This window comes from Coptis chinensis, chromosome 2, assembly GCF_015680905.1.
Source record: "Coptis chinensis isolate HL-2020 chromosome 2, ASM1568090v1, whole genome shotgun sequence".
In the NCBI taxonomy this organism is placed as follows: domain Eukaryota; kingdom Viridiplantae; phylum Streptophyta; class Magnoliopsida; order Ranunculales; family Ranunculaceae; genus Coptis; species Coptis chinensis.
This window is the reverse complement of record NC_141457.1, coordinates 31,140,593-31,154,931: the sequence shown is the minus strand read 5'-3', so window position 1 is coordinate 31,154,931 and position 14,339 is coordinate 31,140,593. Positions and strand designations below refer to the sequence as shown.

General features: G+C 36.6%; 1 protein-coding gene across 3 annotated transcripts; it reads left to right on the top strand.

Moving 5' to 3' along the window:
• The first annotated feature begins 7,739 nt into the window (after positions 1 to 7,739).
• Positions 7,740 to 14,133, top strand: LOC147515763 (potassium transporter 4-like). 3 transcript variants are annotated; one of them, XR_015210799.1, is made up of 10 exons: positions 7,789 to 7,973; positions 8,842 to 9,082; positions 9,175 to 9,417; positions 10,468 to 10,518; positions 10,853 to 11,113; positions 11,354 to 11,406; positions 11,763 to 11,877; positions 11,981 to 12,235; positions 12,581 to 13,800; positions 13,953 to 14,133. XR_015210799.1 is itself a non-coding variant. In XM_086588585.1 (9 exons), exons 1-9 carry the CDS (start codon positions 7,920 to 7,922, stop codon positions 13,663 to 13,665), a joined length of 2,358 nt encoding a protein of 785 aa, XP_086444711.1. In that variant the 5' UTR covers positions 7,740 to 7,919; the 3' UTR covers positions 13,666 to 14,133. The 3 variants fall into 3 exon arrangements, 1 of the variants encoding a protein (XP_086444711.1); XR_015210800.1 differs by having other exon boundaries at positions 13,945 to 14,133; XM_086588585.1 differs by having other exon boundaries at positions 7,740 to 7,973; positions 12,581 to 14,133.
• Positions 14,134 to 14,339: the final 206 nt, after the last annotated feature.

Sequence of the window (14,339 nt, the reverse complement as noted above, 5' to 3'; positions counted from 1 at the left end):
GTGGTGGCTATATAGGTGATGGGTTGTTTATTTAGTTGTATTAATCATCCCATTTCTTGTTATAATTGTATGGTATGTACAAGAGTTTATAGCTCGTTGTTTATGGCTTTTATAGCTAAGGGTTTAGTTGGTGCATGACTATTGTTAAATTTTATTCTTGGCGTTGAATATGCATGGGACCTAGTATTCTTTGAGTTTGGTAGCCTTGTGTATTAGTATGAGATAGAAGAACTACGTATGGCTTGATCCCTGAAAGGGAAGCGGCTATGTCGGGTGGCTTCCCTAGGTAGATACCTACCCCATAGAGTTCTTGGTTTATGATGTTTGATTGTTGTTTTACTTTGATATATATATATATATATATAGCATGCTTAGTGTGATCTATGTGATATGTTTAATATTGGATCCTTACGTATGTCATTTGGTTACAAATAGGTAGGTGCGGGAATTGCACTGAGAGTAAGTTTACTATAATTTAAACATTTATTGCTATGTGTGTCATTATTTCTAGTCATATTTGCATCCACCCAGTTGCCATATTAGATATATCTTTATTTGTTTAATCGATATTAGTTTGGTACTCAAGTGATCTGCCATTTATTAATTCTTCGTTTATGGGTGTATTTGGAATATGTAGGGTTAGATGGTTTTGTTGAGGTTGTTCTGGTAACGTGGAGATGCATGTATGTTAGTTGCATTGTATGGTATAAGTCGTATATTAGGGTTTTTGGAATGTTGTTTGTATATTTATAGTTTTCTTCTTATTCAATGATTGGTTACTTGACTTAACTGGCACTGGTCGAGATGGTTAAGTAGCTTGTTCTACGAATCAGTATATATTTTAGTAGTTGGGTTTACGACTGAGGTATGAGGTTTTATATTTGGTTTGGTTGCATTTTTATAGAATTTTCAGGTTATGAGAGGTTATTATATTTATGAAATGTTGAAAATACAAAGGAGATTCTGCCGAATTTTTCCATAAAAGTCACGTGTCTTAGGTATATTTGTTTGAGTTTTGGGGCATTACAGGTCAAGGTCTTCTCGGGTCCACCGTCTTCATCGACAGACCCGAGAAGGGGCATCTGTAGTATCCATATTCATGACCGCTGACATCACATGTAGAAGAGTCCCAAGAGTACAATAAGGAGAGAAAAAAGGAAAGCAGAAGAATAAGGACCAAAAAACGAGAAAGAGAGAGAGAGAGGACCTTGTATGGTATGGGGCCAAATGGATGGGCCTAATATTAGAGAGGTCCAAGGACTTTGACTGAAAGAAGAGGAGGCAACGAAAAGAGGAAGAGGAAAAAAAGGAGGAGAGAAGGAAAAGGGAGGAGAACTATGGCACAGCTTGATCCTCTGAGAAGGGCTCGGGGGTACGTAGGCAACCCAAATGGGTTCAACTGATGAGTTCAAATGGTGAGTATGTCTCATCTTCGAGAAGAAACAAAGGAGTGGAGACATAGAAGGTTAAAGGGCCGGTATGAATTGGGTTTATACACTGACCATACCTAACACATCTCCTTGAGTTATTAAAATATCATACCTTAAATTGGATTTTGATTTTTAGTTGTCTGCACTAGGCAGACATGTAGTCATGAAGGTACTTCATTACACCATTCTGTTAAAAAAAACTCGAGTAATCATTTTTATATTTATGAACTTGGATAGCAGGAATAAACAGAATTGGGTTTCACAGTTATGCCTCTAAAAATAAAATAAATTCATAAAGGCATACAATGTTCACTCTCTTCAATAAAATTTGTTTGTCAAGCATATATGTGCAGAGCATGTGCATTTTTGCTAGTGTAAGTAATGACTATAATCTCCATCAACGAAACAACAAGCTACTTTCGGAAGGTCCACGGAACTCATCAATAACACATAACGAAATAATGATGAGAAAAAAAATAAAATTATGTTAAAACTATTGAAGTAGTACCAATCCGATGACAAGAAAGGAATTTATCAGTACACACAAAGTAGTACTTACAAGAAAGGAATTATGAATGTACATAGTGAATGCTACTTTTATATACAAAATTTATAATCTAAATGGTCCTAGAAGATGGCTAGGACCACCCCCAAATTTTGTTTGCTCGGAAAAAACATGTATACATGCTACTCTACTATGAGTTTATGACAATCCAATGGCTACACAGCAGACTGTATATACTTCTCTCTTTTTCTCACTTTCTAGCTATCAACAAGACAACAACACTACCGTGCCAACTCCCAAGACATAAATCATCACAATTAATATAATGTGTTTGCTCCCTCGTCCTATTTGGACTGGAACCTGATCCATTAAGGGAAGATTGCAATCTCCCAAGCTTTTTCGCATCCTGCATAACTCAAAGTGGCAATTACTCACAATCAACACATTATTTTCTACAATGCAACCTAAGCTAATAATGGCATCCACAAAAAGTAAGCAAGTCCTAAAGCACACTATATATTTTTTGGTTTCCTCTGCTAATATCCTTTATTAGAAATCATATCAAAGGATAAACGCTTACTTAACAATTTTTACCACAGAGATGATTATTTCTCAAAACAAACACAATATTCCACAAAGAGGTTCATGTTTATTATTTATACCAATAGAAGTACTAACTGTCCTGTGGTCCTGCTATCTTAAAATTTTCAAATCTTAATTCTTTAAGGAGAATGTTATTTTTTTAAGAACATAATCTCTCTAATAAAATGTCATATCCGCCAATCAAGCATTAAGTTTTTTTATATAGGCTAATAAAGGGGCTTACACTTTCAAAAGTTTCAACTGGTCATAAGAAAAAATCTTTACTTAAAAAACAAGCTATTCAAGGGGTTAAAAAAAGAAGTTTGCAAGTAAGAACTTACAGAGTTGTCACCTTCTACCTGAGGAGCACCCATCACCTTAATTGTATTCATATCTACATATTTTTTACTTTCTTCAATAGATTAATTAGTCTTATTGGTACTATTTGAGAGGATACTATTTTCAACAACCTTAATAGAAGAAGAAGGAATAAGACCATTCCATGTCCATGTAGAATAGTCTATAGGAGCCAAACTCGATGTACTTGCTCCTATTTTATAAACAAACCCTGATACCTAAATCAAATGGATCAAACCCCATAGAAGTGTATATGATGAATTACAATAAAAGGGAGAATTGAAAGAATAAGACATTGGATCAGAATCCTTCCTCACTCTCTTAGTTGCTTTTCTTTTTCTTTAATCTGTACTGTTTTGTTTCTCTCTACATGTGAGTTGTGTTGCAGAAAATTTTGAACAAGAGTAGAGAATCAAGGCGTCTACTTGTTTTGAGTTTTGACAGAGACTTCCTACAGAAAATAAAATATATATATATATATATATATATATATATATATATATATATATATATATATTTTTAACTTTATTGTTTTCCTATAACATTATATTCTTTTCTAAATTATCTATTTCTTTCTTTCCTCATATGGAAACTATACAAGAAGTAAATCTACGATTTATTTGGATTTGGATTATAAAGATTTTATTTAGTATTAAGGGTATTTATGGAAGCAAATTGGCATCTTAAAAATAAAAGTAAATAAAAATAATCCGCTAGTTCGTTACCTAATTAAAGTGGAAAAATCCATAATAGTACTCCACTTTTTCGCATAGTTTAAAGTATCCTTCAATTTGAGGGATTTTGACATCTAATCTCACTTAATGGGGTTTTCTAATTGAAGTTTGACGTCGTAAGTTGTCTAATAACTTAGAATTACATTTATTTCTAAATTTTCATAGAAGGGTATTATTGTGCAAAACATTTAGTTTATGTTTCTTTGTTTAGGTGCCAATTGAGTTTTTCCATCACTCCTTTTTCACTTAACTCTAATCACAATGAACTGTGAGGTGTTTTTCTTATTCAAATAAAATTCAATCTACAGGTCCTCTAACTGGAACTCAGGAGCAAACCATGCAGCTGGTTATGATGCTTTTATGACTGGGTGTGTACATGTGCTTGCTTAGGCAAGTAGTCGTCAAGGTATATATTTTAAACATCACATCCCGTCGTCAGGATTCACCTATACTGAGAGGCTCCAGAAGTACATGAACCATCTTTATGTAAACTAGAGAAACGGATCAATAATTGATCTATGCACTAGAAAATTTATTCCAGAATCTTTAGTTCAAAAAAGTAAACAAAGCTACCCGAAGGTTATATTCCAAAACATTGTATAACTGTCGGGATTCTCTTTGGATGTACAGTGTTCAAGCACAACCATGGTATAACCTTCTTTGTCATGGCGATATTGATTGCTCTACTTAACATGATTTGAGGATGCTTAATGCTATGATCGAGTCTAGAATATGATATCCTAGGTTTGTGTCATTTTCTGAACTCGCTCTGTCACAATTCCCAAGTGCTACTTATTAAATAAAACAAAGCTAAAAAATGAGTAACTATACTAGTCCACCCAATTACTCAATTAGAACATTAAAACAAGGTTTATAACAAGTTTTGCAAAAATGTGTACTGAAGTGCAAAAATTTCATTCTTATATTAGATGACCATACTTAACCCATCTCCTTGAGTTATTCAAATATCGTACCTTGAACTGATTTTGATTTTCAGTTGTCTGCACTAGGCAGACATGTAGTCATGAAGCTACTTCATTACACCATGCTGTTAAAAAAAAGCTCGAGTAATCAATTTTATTTTTATGAACTTGGATAGCAGGAATATCCAAAATTGGGTTTCACAGTTCCGCCTCTAAAAATAAAATAAATTCATAAAGGCATATAATGTTCACTCTCTTCAATAAAATTTGTTTGTCAGGCATGTGCAGAGCATGTACATTTTTGCTAGTGTAAGTAATGACTATAATCTCCATCAATGAAACAACAAGCTACTTTCGGAAGGTCCACGGAACTCATCAATAACACAACGAAATAATAATGAGAAAAATACAACGAAATAATGATGAGAAAAATACATCATTATGTTAAAACTACTGAGGTAGTACTAATCAGATGACAAGAAAGGAATTTATCAAAACACACAAAATAGTACTTACAAGAAAGGAATTACAAATGTACATAGTGAATGCAACTTTTATATACAAAAAATATATTCTAAATGTTCCTAGAAGATGGCTAGGACCACCCCCAAATTTTTTTGCTCAGAAAAAAACATGTATACATCCTACTCTAGTATGAGTTTATGACTATCCAATGGCTACACAACAGAATATATATACTTCTCTCTCTTTCTCACTTTCTTTCTATCAACAAGACAACAACACTACCATTCCCACTCCGAAGTCATAAATCATCACAATTAGTGTAAATAAGCTACTCGCTTTTAATTTGAATCAAATCTTGGAACATTACGACTCATTACAGGTACCATCAGGGTCTGCATTCTTGATGATCTAGACAAACAGAAACACCCTGTAGCCAAATCCACACCACTTTTTTCCGATCTATCGACTGAACACGAATCTCAAATCCCTCTTGTAGACCATATTGTTAGTAGCAAGTCTTTGCGTCTTCAACACTATTTAAAACCATACCTACAAACGGAGTAATTCTCTATCCGGGGATTTATTGGAAGAAAACCCAACAGCTACGTCTTCTTCGATACTGATTGCAACATTTTCTGCTGTTGATTCCATTATGCAGGTATTTCGGTTTGATTAAATTATTTAAATTAAAGATGCAAATGTAAAATTACCTAAACAGTAAAATCAATTCGTGAGAAAGCTAGGTTAAAGTTGATTTTGGGAGACGCAATTTTGGGTTTGATTTTGGGTTCAGTTTGATTTTGAGAGTTTTGGGTTTGATTTTGGGTTTGTTTGGTTTGATTTTGGAAGAGAATTTTGGGTTTGATTTTTGAGGCAAATTTCAATTTTCGGTTTCTCTGTAGTGAGTACTGAGAAAAGAGAGAGAAAGGCGTTTTGCTCGCAAAAGTAAAAACGAAATTTGGGAGAGAAACAATAATATTTACCAATATACCCTTGAATAGTTTACTTGATAATAGATTTGGGTCTTAGATTTGTTGATCCAACGATATAAACCAGCTGTGTAAGATGGATGTATGTAAAGTGGCTACGTCGACATACAAAAATGACATACAGAATTGACATACGCAATCCAAAAGCGGACTTGCACATTGCTTTAAGGGATGATTTTTGGTAGATATTATCTCCCTACCATAGATAGTATCTCCACTAAAAATCAGCTCAATAGGATGTGTCTAGTCTTGTCAAAAGAGTGTTAAAATTCTGAACCGTCAGATAAATTTCTAATTTGAACTCAATTTTTGGTAGGATTAGACATGTTCAAATAAGCTGATTTTTTTGTAGAGATGATCTCCATGTTGTGGAGATCACAATCCCATAAAATCAGCGTTTAGTTCATTATGTAGGTAAGTAGGATTGCGTATGTCATTTCTGTATGTCGACGTAGCAAGCCCGATATATATATAGGTAGGGCAGGGAATCGGGTTGGGTTTGACTTGAATCCGACCCAACCCGAATCCGAATAGTTAAAGTTCAGGTTGATTTTCATATTCGTTTATTTATTCGGGTCGGGTTCGAATTCGAGTTTGGGTTCGGATATCATTTTTGGGTTTTTTTTGAATTTTTAGTGTTATCCGATCGGGTTTGGATTGAAAATTTCAGTTTGATTCGGATTCGTGATCGGATATTGTCAAACTATTCGGGTTCAGATTCGGATGTAGCCATATCTGACCTGAACCCGACCCATTTCCTGCCCTATATAGAGGGCTGTCAATGGATCGATTTGGGTTGGGTTTTGGAAAATTTGAACCCGGACCAATAAGAAAATTGAAAACCCAAAACCGAACCGAACTGATAGGGCAGGGAATCGGGTTGGGTTTGACCTGAATCCAACCCGACCCGAATTCGAATAGTTCGGGTTTAGGTTGATTTTCATATTCGTTTATTTATTCGGGTCGGGTTCAGATTCGAGTTCGGGTTTGGATATCATTTTTGGGCTTTTTTTGAATTTTTAGTGTTATCCGATCAAGTTCAGATTGAAAATTTCGATTTGATTCGGATTCGGAATCGGATATTGTCAAACTATTCGGGTTCAAAGATGTAGCCATATCCGACCCGAACCCGACCCATTCTCTGCCCTATATAGAGGGCTGTCAATGGATCGGTTTGGTTCAGGTTCTGAAAAATCTAAACCCGGACCAATAAAAAAATTAAAAACCCAAAACCGAACCGAACCGATAATATTATATTTCATCGGAAATCGAACTGAACCGATAAGATATATTGCAAACTAAAACCGAACCGATAACTATAAAATCAATTAAATCCTAAATTAAATCAATTAATTTCAACCATACAATTGATAAATATATACCAAATTAATCATAAATATTACTAAAATGTCATTTTATGGGTTTGGTTTGGTTTTGGGTCGGTGGAGGGCAAACCAAATTACTAAAACCCAAACCGTTTTTTATCGGTTTGGTTCGGGTCGGTTATCAGGTTATGAAACCCATGATTAATAGACCTAAGATATATACACCAGCTGTTATTAGTGAAGACCCGGTAAAGGTACCGTATGGACAAAAGCAAAAATGGCCATTGGCAACCAATATTAATTGTGAATAAAATAAAGACGCGTGTGAGTGTGTGAGTGTGACACCTGAGCAAACGTGCGCAGCAGCCATATGCCCAACAGATTAGACCGTGCGGAAAATAGAAGTCGTTAGATGGATCAAAGAAGTATGGGGGCATCCCGCTCTCTGTCGTTGATAAGGAGAAGGAGAGAGAAATGAATAAATAAATAAATTTATCAATAATAATCTCACTATTATTAGAAACAAGACCGTCCCAGTCCAAACTCCAAAGCAGAGCAGAGGTAGTAAGTAGTTCATTTCAATCTTTGGCTTTTGTTCACGTGCAAAACATGGAGCCCGAAGCAAGTGGAGGAGGTTCTTCAAGTCCACGAGCACCTTCTAAGGTCCGATGATTAATTACTCGATTATTATTTATTTAATATTAGTTGAATTTTGTAGAATCAGCTATAAGCAATCAGGAGTTGGGTTTTAGTTGAAGTAGTTTTGGGTCGACTAAAAAGTCAAATGTTCACCATTAACATTTAAGGGAGAGAAAGAACGGATCAGAGTGACTCTGTATGTTGAAGAAGAGACGTCATTGAAGAGAAGAAATGGAAAAATTAATGGGGACCCTCATTTTCATTATCTCTTGTATCAATCCGTGGCATCGAAAAATTGTTGACCAACATAAACCAAGCAAGTGCTATCTATGATACTAACTTATTTATCCTAACCTATGGAGCTTATTCTATCATAGTCTTCTAGTAACTTATTTTTTATTTCTCTCTGGCACAAACAACACAACCGAATGCTATTTATTCGTTCAGATCGCCCTGTCTAAACCCTAAACCATAATTATCTCCTTCCTCCTTTCCATCACCTCTACTATGAATCCACCAAGGGCGGAGCCAGTATAGGGCTAGACCGGGCTAAAGCCCATGGTTTATTTCAGCCTGGGGTAACCTAAATTCCTGGCTCCACCCCTGGAATCCACCACAGCAAATTTGAAAGTGATTTCCTGCTATCATAAACTGCTTCAAACGTTCTTTTAGGACGTGCTGACATTAGTTAACTACATCCTCTTATACGGCCTTAATTTTTATTCTTATTTGGACTCTTCTAGCTTTGGTTAACTCTGGATGATCCAGGTCTCTAGTTTTACTTTTTTGGTGTTTAAAGTAGTGGACATTGCTTTTTTTAGTAGGAATACTTCTCACAGGTATCTGACTAGTCTTAAGTTTAACTCAATCTTGGCTATTGTTTGCATCACAGTATTCATGGAGGAATGTTTCCAGAAATTTGATATTGGCATATCAAAGCTTTGGTGTGGTCTATGGAGACTTGAGCACCTCGCCTCTCTATGTTTTCACCAGCACATTTGTAGGAAAGTTGAAAACTCACCAGAATGAAGAGGCAATTTTCGGTGCATTTTCTCTTATTTTCTGGACAGTCACAATGGTCCCCTTGCTGAAATATGTTTTCATTCTGTTGAGTGCTGATGATAATGGTGAAGGTGCGTTGTGAGTGAAAAATTATTCTTAAACTTAGTAATGCATTACTATTTTGTTGAAACTAACTATTCTATTATTTTCTGTAACTGGTCAGGTGGGACTTTTGCTCTTTACTCACTTCTTTGTAGGCATGCAAGGTTTAGTCTACTACCCAATCAGCAAGCAGCTGATGAAGAGCTCTCTGCGTACAAATATGGGCCTTCAACCCAGATAGTGTCTTCCCCACTGAAGAGATTCCTTGAGAAGCACAAAAGACTTAGAACAGCATTACTGCTTGTTGTATTGTTTGGCGCTTGCATGGTTATAGGCGATGGTGTGCTTACTCCAGCAATTTCAGGTACTTTTCTGGCTGTGACATCAAATGGCAGCTGTGCGCCATCAGCAAGTAATTTGAATTGGAATATTTTCCATTTCTTCTCACTAGTGCATTTGCTTCAATTCTGAAACTGCATATTATCATGATATTTAAGGTGACAAGGCATTCAATTAATAAAATGGTCTATGAAAGGTATATGCCTTTCATTCGTCACTTTCATTCAACGGAACTATCATGGTGCGTAAACAGCCAATATGCACAGGCGCCCTGTCAATTCCCTTGATATTTTATGAAGACAAATAGAGCAATCAGTCATATCTCTCTGATATCTGAGAAAATAAATTTTCAAAGAAACTGTAGCTTTAGGTGCATATCCCTTAATTTGATTTTCAGTGGGAGGTCTTGATTGATAGTTTGATACCGTTTACTTATAGGACATTTAATTTTTAGTCTTTGCAATATGAAGGGATTTAGACATCGCTCCACACTAATGTGTTTACTAGCATTTGTTCCTAGTTCTGTTAGTTAACCGTGTTCACTGCCAAATGTCTTTGACTTGAGTACTTGACCATTTCAAATTTTCATAATACCTGTAATGCTACACGATGACTGTCGTTTATTAAGCTTTTGGTATCTCTAAGAGATATTTAAGTTTTGGTCCTACATCGGGTTTGGGTAAACTGATCAAATAAAATAATTTAAACAGTTAGCACGGTCAACTGTGGAACTGTCACTAAACTGTCTAAATCCTATAAATGCATTAGCGTGGTGCAGGCTTTACCTTACTATTACAAGGACTAAAATTTCCTTACAGATTTTATTGTTGAAAAGAGCCATCAACAGTTTTGCTACTTACCCATTTCTAGTATACGTCCTCTTAGACATATGTGCACCATATAATCGTATATAGTACATTTCATTTCAGGATCGTATGTGGGACAGTTCATTCTCCAAAAACATTTCATTATTCCTCTGTGATTTGGGGATAGAAGAGTTTACTTGGGGTATTGATTTTGATAGTTTTAGATTGCAAAAACTCAGAAAGTAATCATTGGTTTCATGTTATTGCAGTTCTTTCAGCTGTCTCTGGACTGCAGGTTACTGAACGAAAGATAACCAATGGTAAGTAGTTTCTTTAGCTTCTTTTTGTCTGCTGGCCTTTGTTCTCTCAAAACTTAGCTTTGAATGCCTTTGTCCACTTCCTTTCTCTTTGGGCTCTCTCTCTCCGTTTTTTTTTGGAGAGGGGGAGGGTACGGTGGGGGATGATTTGGCCGCTAAGTGAAAATCTTTGTCCACAAATTGCATTTCGTTTTCATTTTGGTTGTTATTTCCAAATGCACACCCTTTTGGATTGTTATTTCTTTTAAGAGAAGTGCCGTATGTTCTGGTGTCCCTCTTTTTCTTTTCTTTTTTGTTTTTTTACTGATTTCTGATAGATGGTTAATAATTTATCCAGGTGAGGTGGTTTTGCTTGCATGTGTTATATTGGTGGGCCTTTTTGCACTGCAACATATTGGTACCCATAGGGTGGCTTTTATGTTTGCACCCATTGTTATCATCTGGTTGGTAACAATTTTTACCCTTGGCCTATACAATACAATACATTGGAATCCAAAGATCTTGCGTGCAATTTCTCCGTATTACATCATCAAATTCTTTAGAGAAACAGGCAAAGATGGCTGGATTTCTCTTGGAGGGATCCTACTTGCTATAACTGGTACGTGGTCTTGTTATTTGGTGGGATTTCTGTTACAATCTGATGATCAACAACAGTTGATCGTTAAAAGCACATGAAAGTGAAAAGTAAGAACTAAATGTCTCGGTTGGAGAGTTTATGGAATATCTTGATTTTCATAGACTTGCTCCAGCATTCCTCGTCTCTTAGAGTTTCGGAGACATGTCTGTTTTGTATTTGTCCAGACTTCACACATCTGACAAATTATTCTGGGTCATATAGGTACTGAAGCTATGTTTGCAGATCTTGGACACTTCACTGCCTTATCGATCAGGGTAAATTCATCATTTTCTTTGTTTTATGTACAGAATAAAATATGTGTTCCTGATTCAGTCTACTGGTCAATATGTGTTCACGTAGGTGGTAAGGCCCACCAAGAATATTTGTTTCATCTCAAGTCTATAACCATTTCAATGGTAATAAAGGCTGTGTGACAAGACATAATGCCATCAACCATAAACCTAAACATACTTTAGTCAAGTATTTTTCGTGAATATCTATTGTGCCACACTTACGCATCTAATCTGTCATGCTAGTAGACTGATTGTACTTGCATTCTTTATTTTATCTAAGTGTTATTTTTTAATTTGAGTTCCAACACTGACCATTATCTCATTTCTATTGTTTCCAGCTTGCCTTTGCATTTGTTATATACCCCTGCTTGGTAGTTCAATACATGGGGCAAGCTGCTTTTCTGTCTAAGAATCCATCTTCTATCAATAGAACTTTTTATGATTCAATACCAGGTCAGTTTACTCCTATAATGTTTGTATTTTCCTCGATCCTAATTTCAGTAAAATCTCTACAGCAACACCAGAATTGCATTCTCATTTATAGCTCATTTTACAGATAAAGTATTTTGGCCTGTCTTTGTGATTGCTACCCTTGCGGCCATTGTTGGAAGTCAAGCAGTCATCACAGCTACCTTTTCCATTATCAAACAGTGCCATGCCCTTGGTTGCTTTCCCAGAGTCAAGGTTGTTCACACGTCTAAACATATATATGGGCAGATATACATTCCGGAAATTAACTGGATTCTCATGATCCTTTGTCTAGCTATTACTATTGGGTTCCAAGATACAACCTTGATCGGCAATGCGTATGGTAAGTCTAAAAGAATTAAATGTCTTGCAAGTTACATAATGCATGAGGTATACCTAGAACATAAATGGATAGATGGGCAAGGAGAATTCACAGTTCCTCCAACATCCGGGACAGGTGCACCTCAGAAAGAATCTACAAATCTCATAATTATAGTGGGTTTTCCAATGCAAACAAAAATTCAACTACAAAATACAAAATAATGCCGGTACTTTCCTTGCAGTTTTTATAGTGAGATCGCCATGTTGCCTTGCCTTTGGAGGCTACGTACAACATGCTGTACTTGAGTAATGTTATCCATCATTTTGTTGTTTCTGATGGCATGTCGCTTTGCTCTATCAATTCCAGGTATCGCCTGCATCACGGTTATGTTTGTCACAACCTGGCTAATGGCACTTGTCATAGTCTTTGTGTGGAACAGAAGTGTTATTTTGGCTGCAGCTTTCTTACTCTTCTTTGGCTCCATCGAGGGGGTCTACCTGTCTGCAGCATTCACGAAAGTGCCTCAAGGAGGATGGGTTCCCATTGTGCTTTCGTGCTTCTTTATGGTTGTTATGTATATTTGGCATTACGGCACTCGCAAGAAGTACAATTTTGATCTGCATAACAAGGTATCCTTAAAATGGCTCCTTGGTCTTGGCCCAAGTCTTGGGATTGTTCGGGTGCCTGGTATAGGCCTCATCTACTCAGAATTAGCAACAGGGGTCCCCGCAATCTTCTCCCACTTTGTCACTAATCTCCCTGCATTCCACAAGGTCTTGGTTTTTGTTTGTGTAAAATCTGTCCCAGTTCCATACGTGTCACCTGAGGAACGTTTCCTAATTGGCCGAATCTGCCCTAGACCTTATCGGATGTATCGATGCATTGTACGGTATGGGTACAAGGATATCCAACGGGACAATGGTGACTTTGAGAACCGACTCATCCAGAGCATTGCAGAATTTATCCAAATGGAAGCTGAAGAACCTCAATTATCAAGTTCTGATAATTCGTCTTTTGATGGGAGGATGGCTGTTATAAGCACCAATAGTATCCAATCAAGCTCAAGCTTGATAGTGTCCGAGCAAGAAGAGATCGAGGTGATAACCACTATCCAAAGCAGCAAATCTCCAACCATACAGAGCTTGCGTTCAGTTTTCGAGGATGAGAACCCACAGATTAGAAGGCGTGTGAGGTTCCTGTTACCGCAAACCATAGGTATGGATCCGTCAGTGAGAGAAGAGCTGATGGATTTGATCCAGGCAAAGGAGGCAGGCATTGCTTACATAATGGGGCACTCTTATGTAAAGGCACGTAGATCATCTTCATTCCTGAAGAAGTTGGTAATTGACATTGGATATTCATTTCTTAGGAAGAACTGCAGAGGGCCTTCCGTGGCATTGAACATTCCCCACATCAGCCTCATTGAAGTGGGCATGATTTACTATGTGTAGCAGTGCGATGAATGGCTATTGTTGATTTAGCAGGGTTGCTCTAAAGAGGGATATAGAAGCTACTGCTTTATTTCTTAGAGATTTATAGTGAACCGAAGGTGATAGCATTCTGGTGCTAAGCGTCTGCTTTTGCAGGTACTATTAAGAATTACTTTCACTTCATTTTGTTTTTAGTAGCACACTGCACACATGCACATAGTCCAGCAAGAGTATTTTGAGGAAAGATTGGGGGTGGAAGGTCTTTTTCCCTTGTTTTTTTTATCGTATTTAACTGGTTAGGTCTGCAGGGAATCTCTGATTGTAGATAGTCAGTGATCTGAAGCAAACATGCAAAAACTTGGGAGTCTACAAGGTTCATCATATGGGTTTGTAATTTGTACAGAGTCTTATACTCATTTATAGTTATAATCAGCTTTAATGGCCTCAAATTCTCCACCAAATAACAAGCATGTTCTCAGTTATGCGACATTCCTTCTCTCTTTTCTCTTTGATATATATCAGGCTGTCCTTGCTGCCATCATTTTACTGCATGCTCTCAGTTGATTCTTGGGGGTGGGGGGAATTTCACCCGTCAAATTCCCATGCCTAGAGCAGGTTTGCAGTTTGCCCCGTGTTTTTCCTTAGTTTTGGTTAAGCTCCCGTTGGTTCTTTTATTAGATAAAAAAAATGTGATT

Bases quoted from the DNA above. Each gene is read 5' to 3' on its own strand.
- LOC147515763 (XM_086588585.1), top strand. From the start codon at position 7,920: ATGGAGCCCGAAGCAAGTGGAGGAGGTTCTTCAAGTCCACGAGCACCT. The intron at 7,974-8,841 runs GTCCGATGATTA...TTTGCATCACAG, and splicing joins GTCCACGAGCACCTTCTAAG to TATTCATGGAGGAATGTTTC. The intron at 12,236-12,580 runs GTAAGTCTAAAA...TATCAATTCCAG, and splicing joins CTTGATCGGCAATGCGTATG to GTATCGCCTGCATCACGGTT.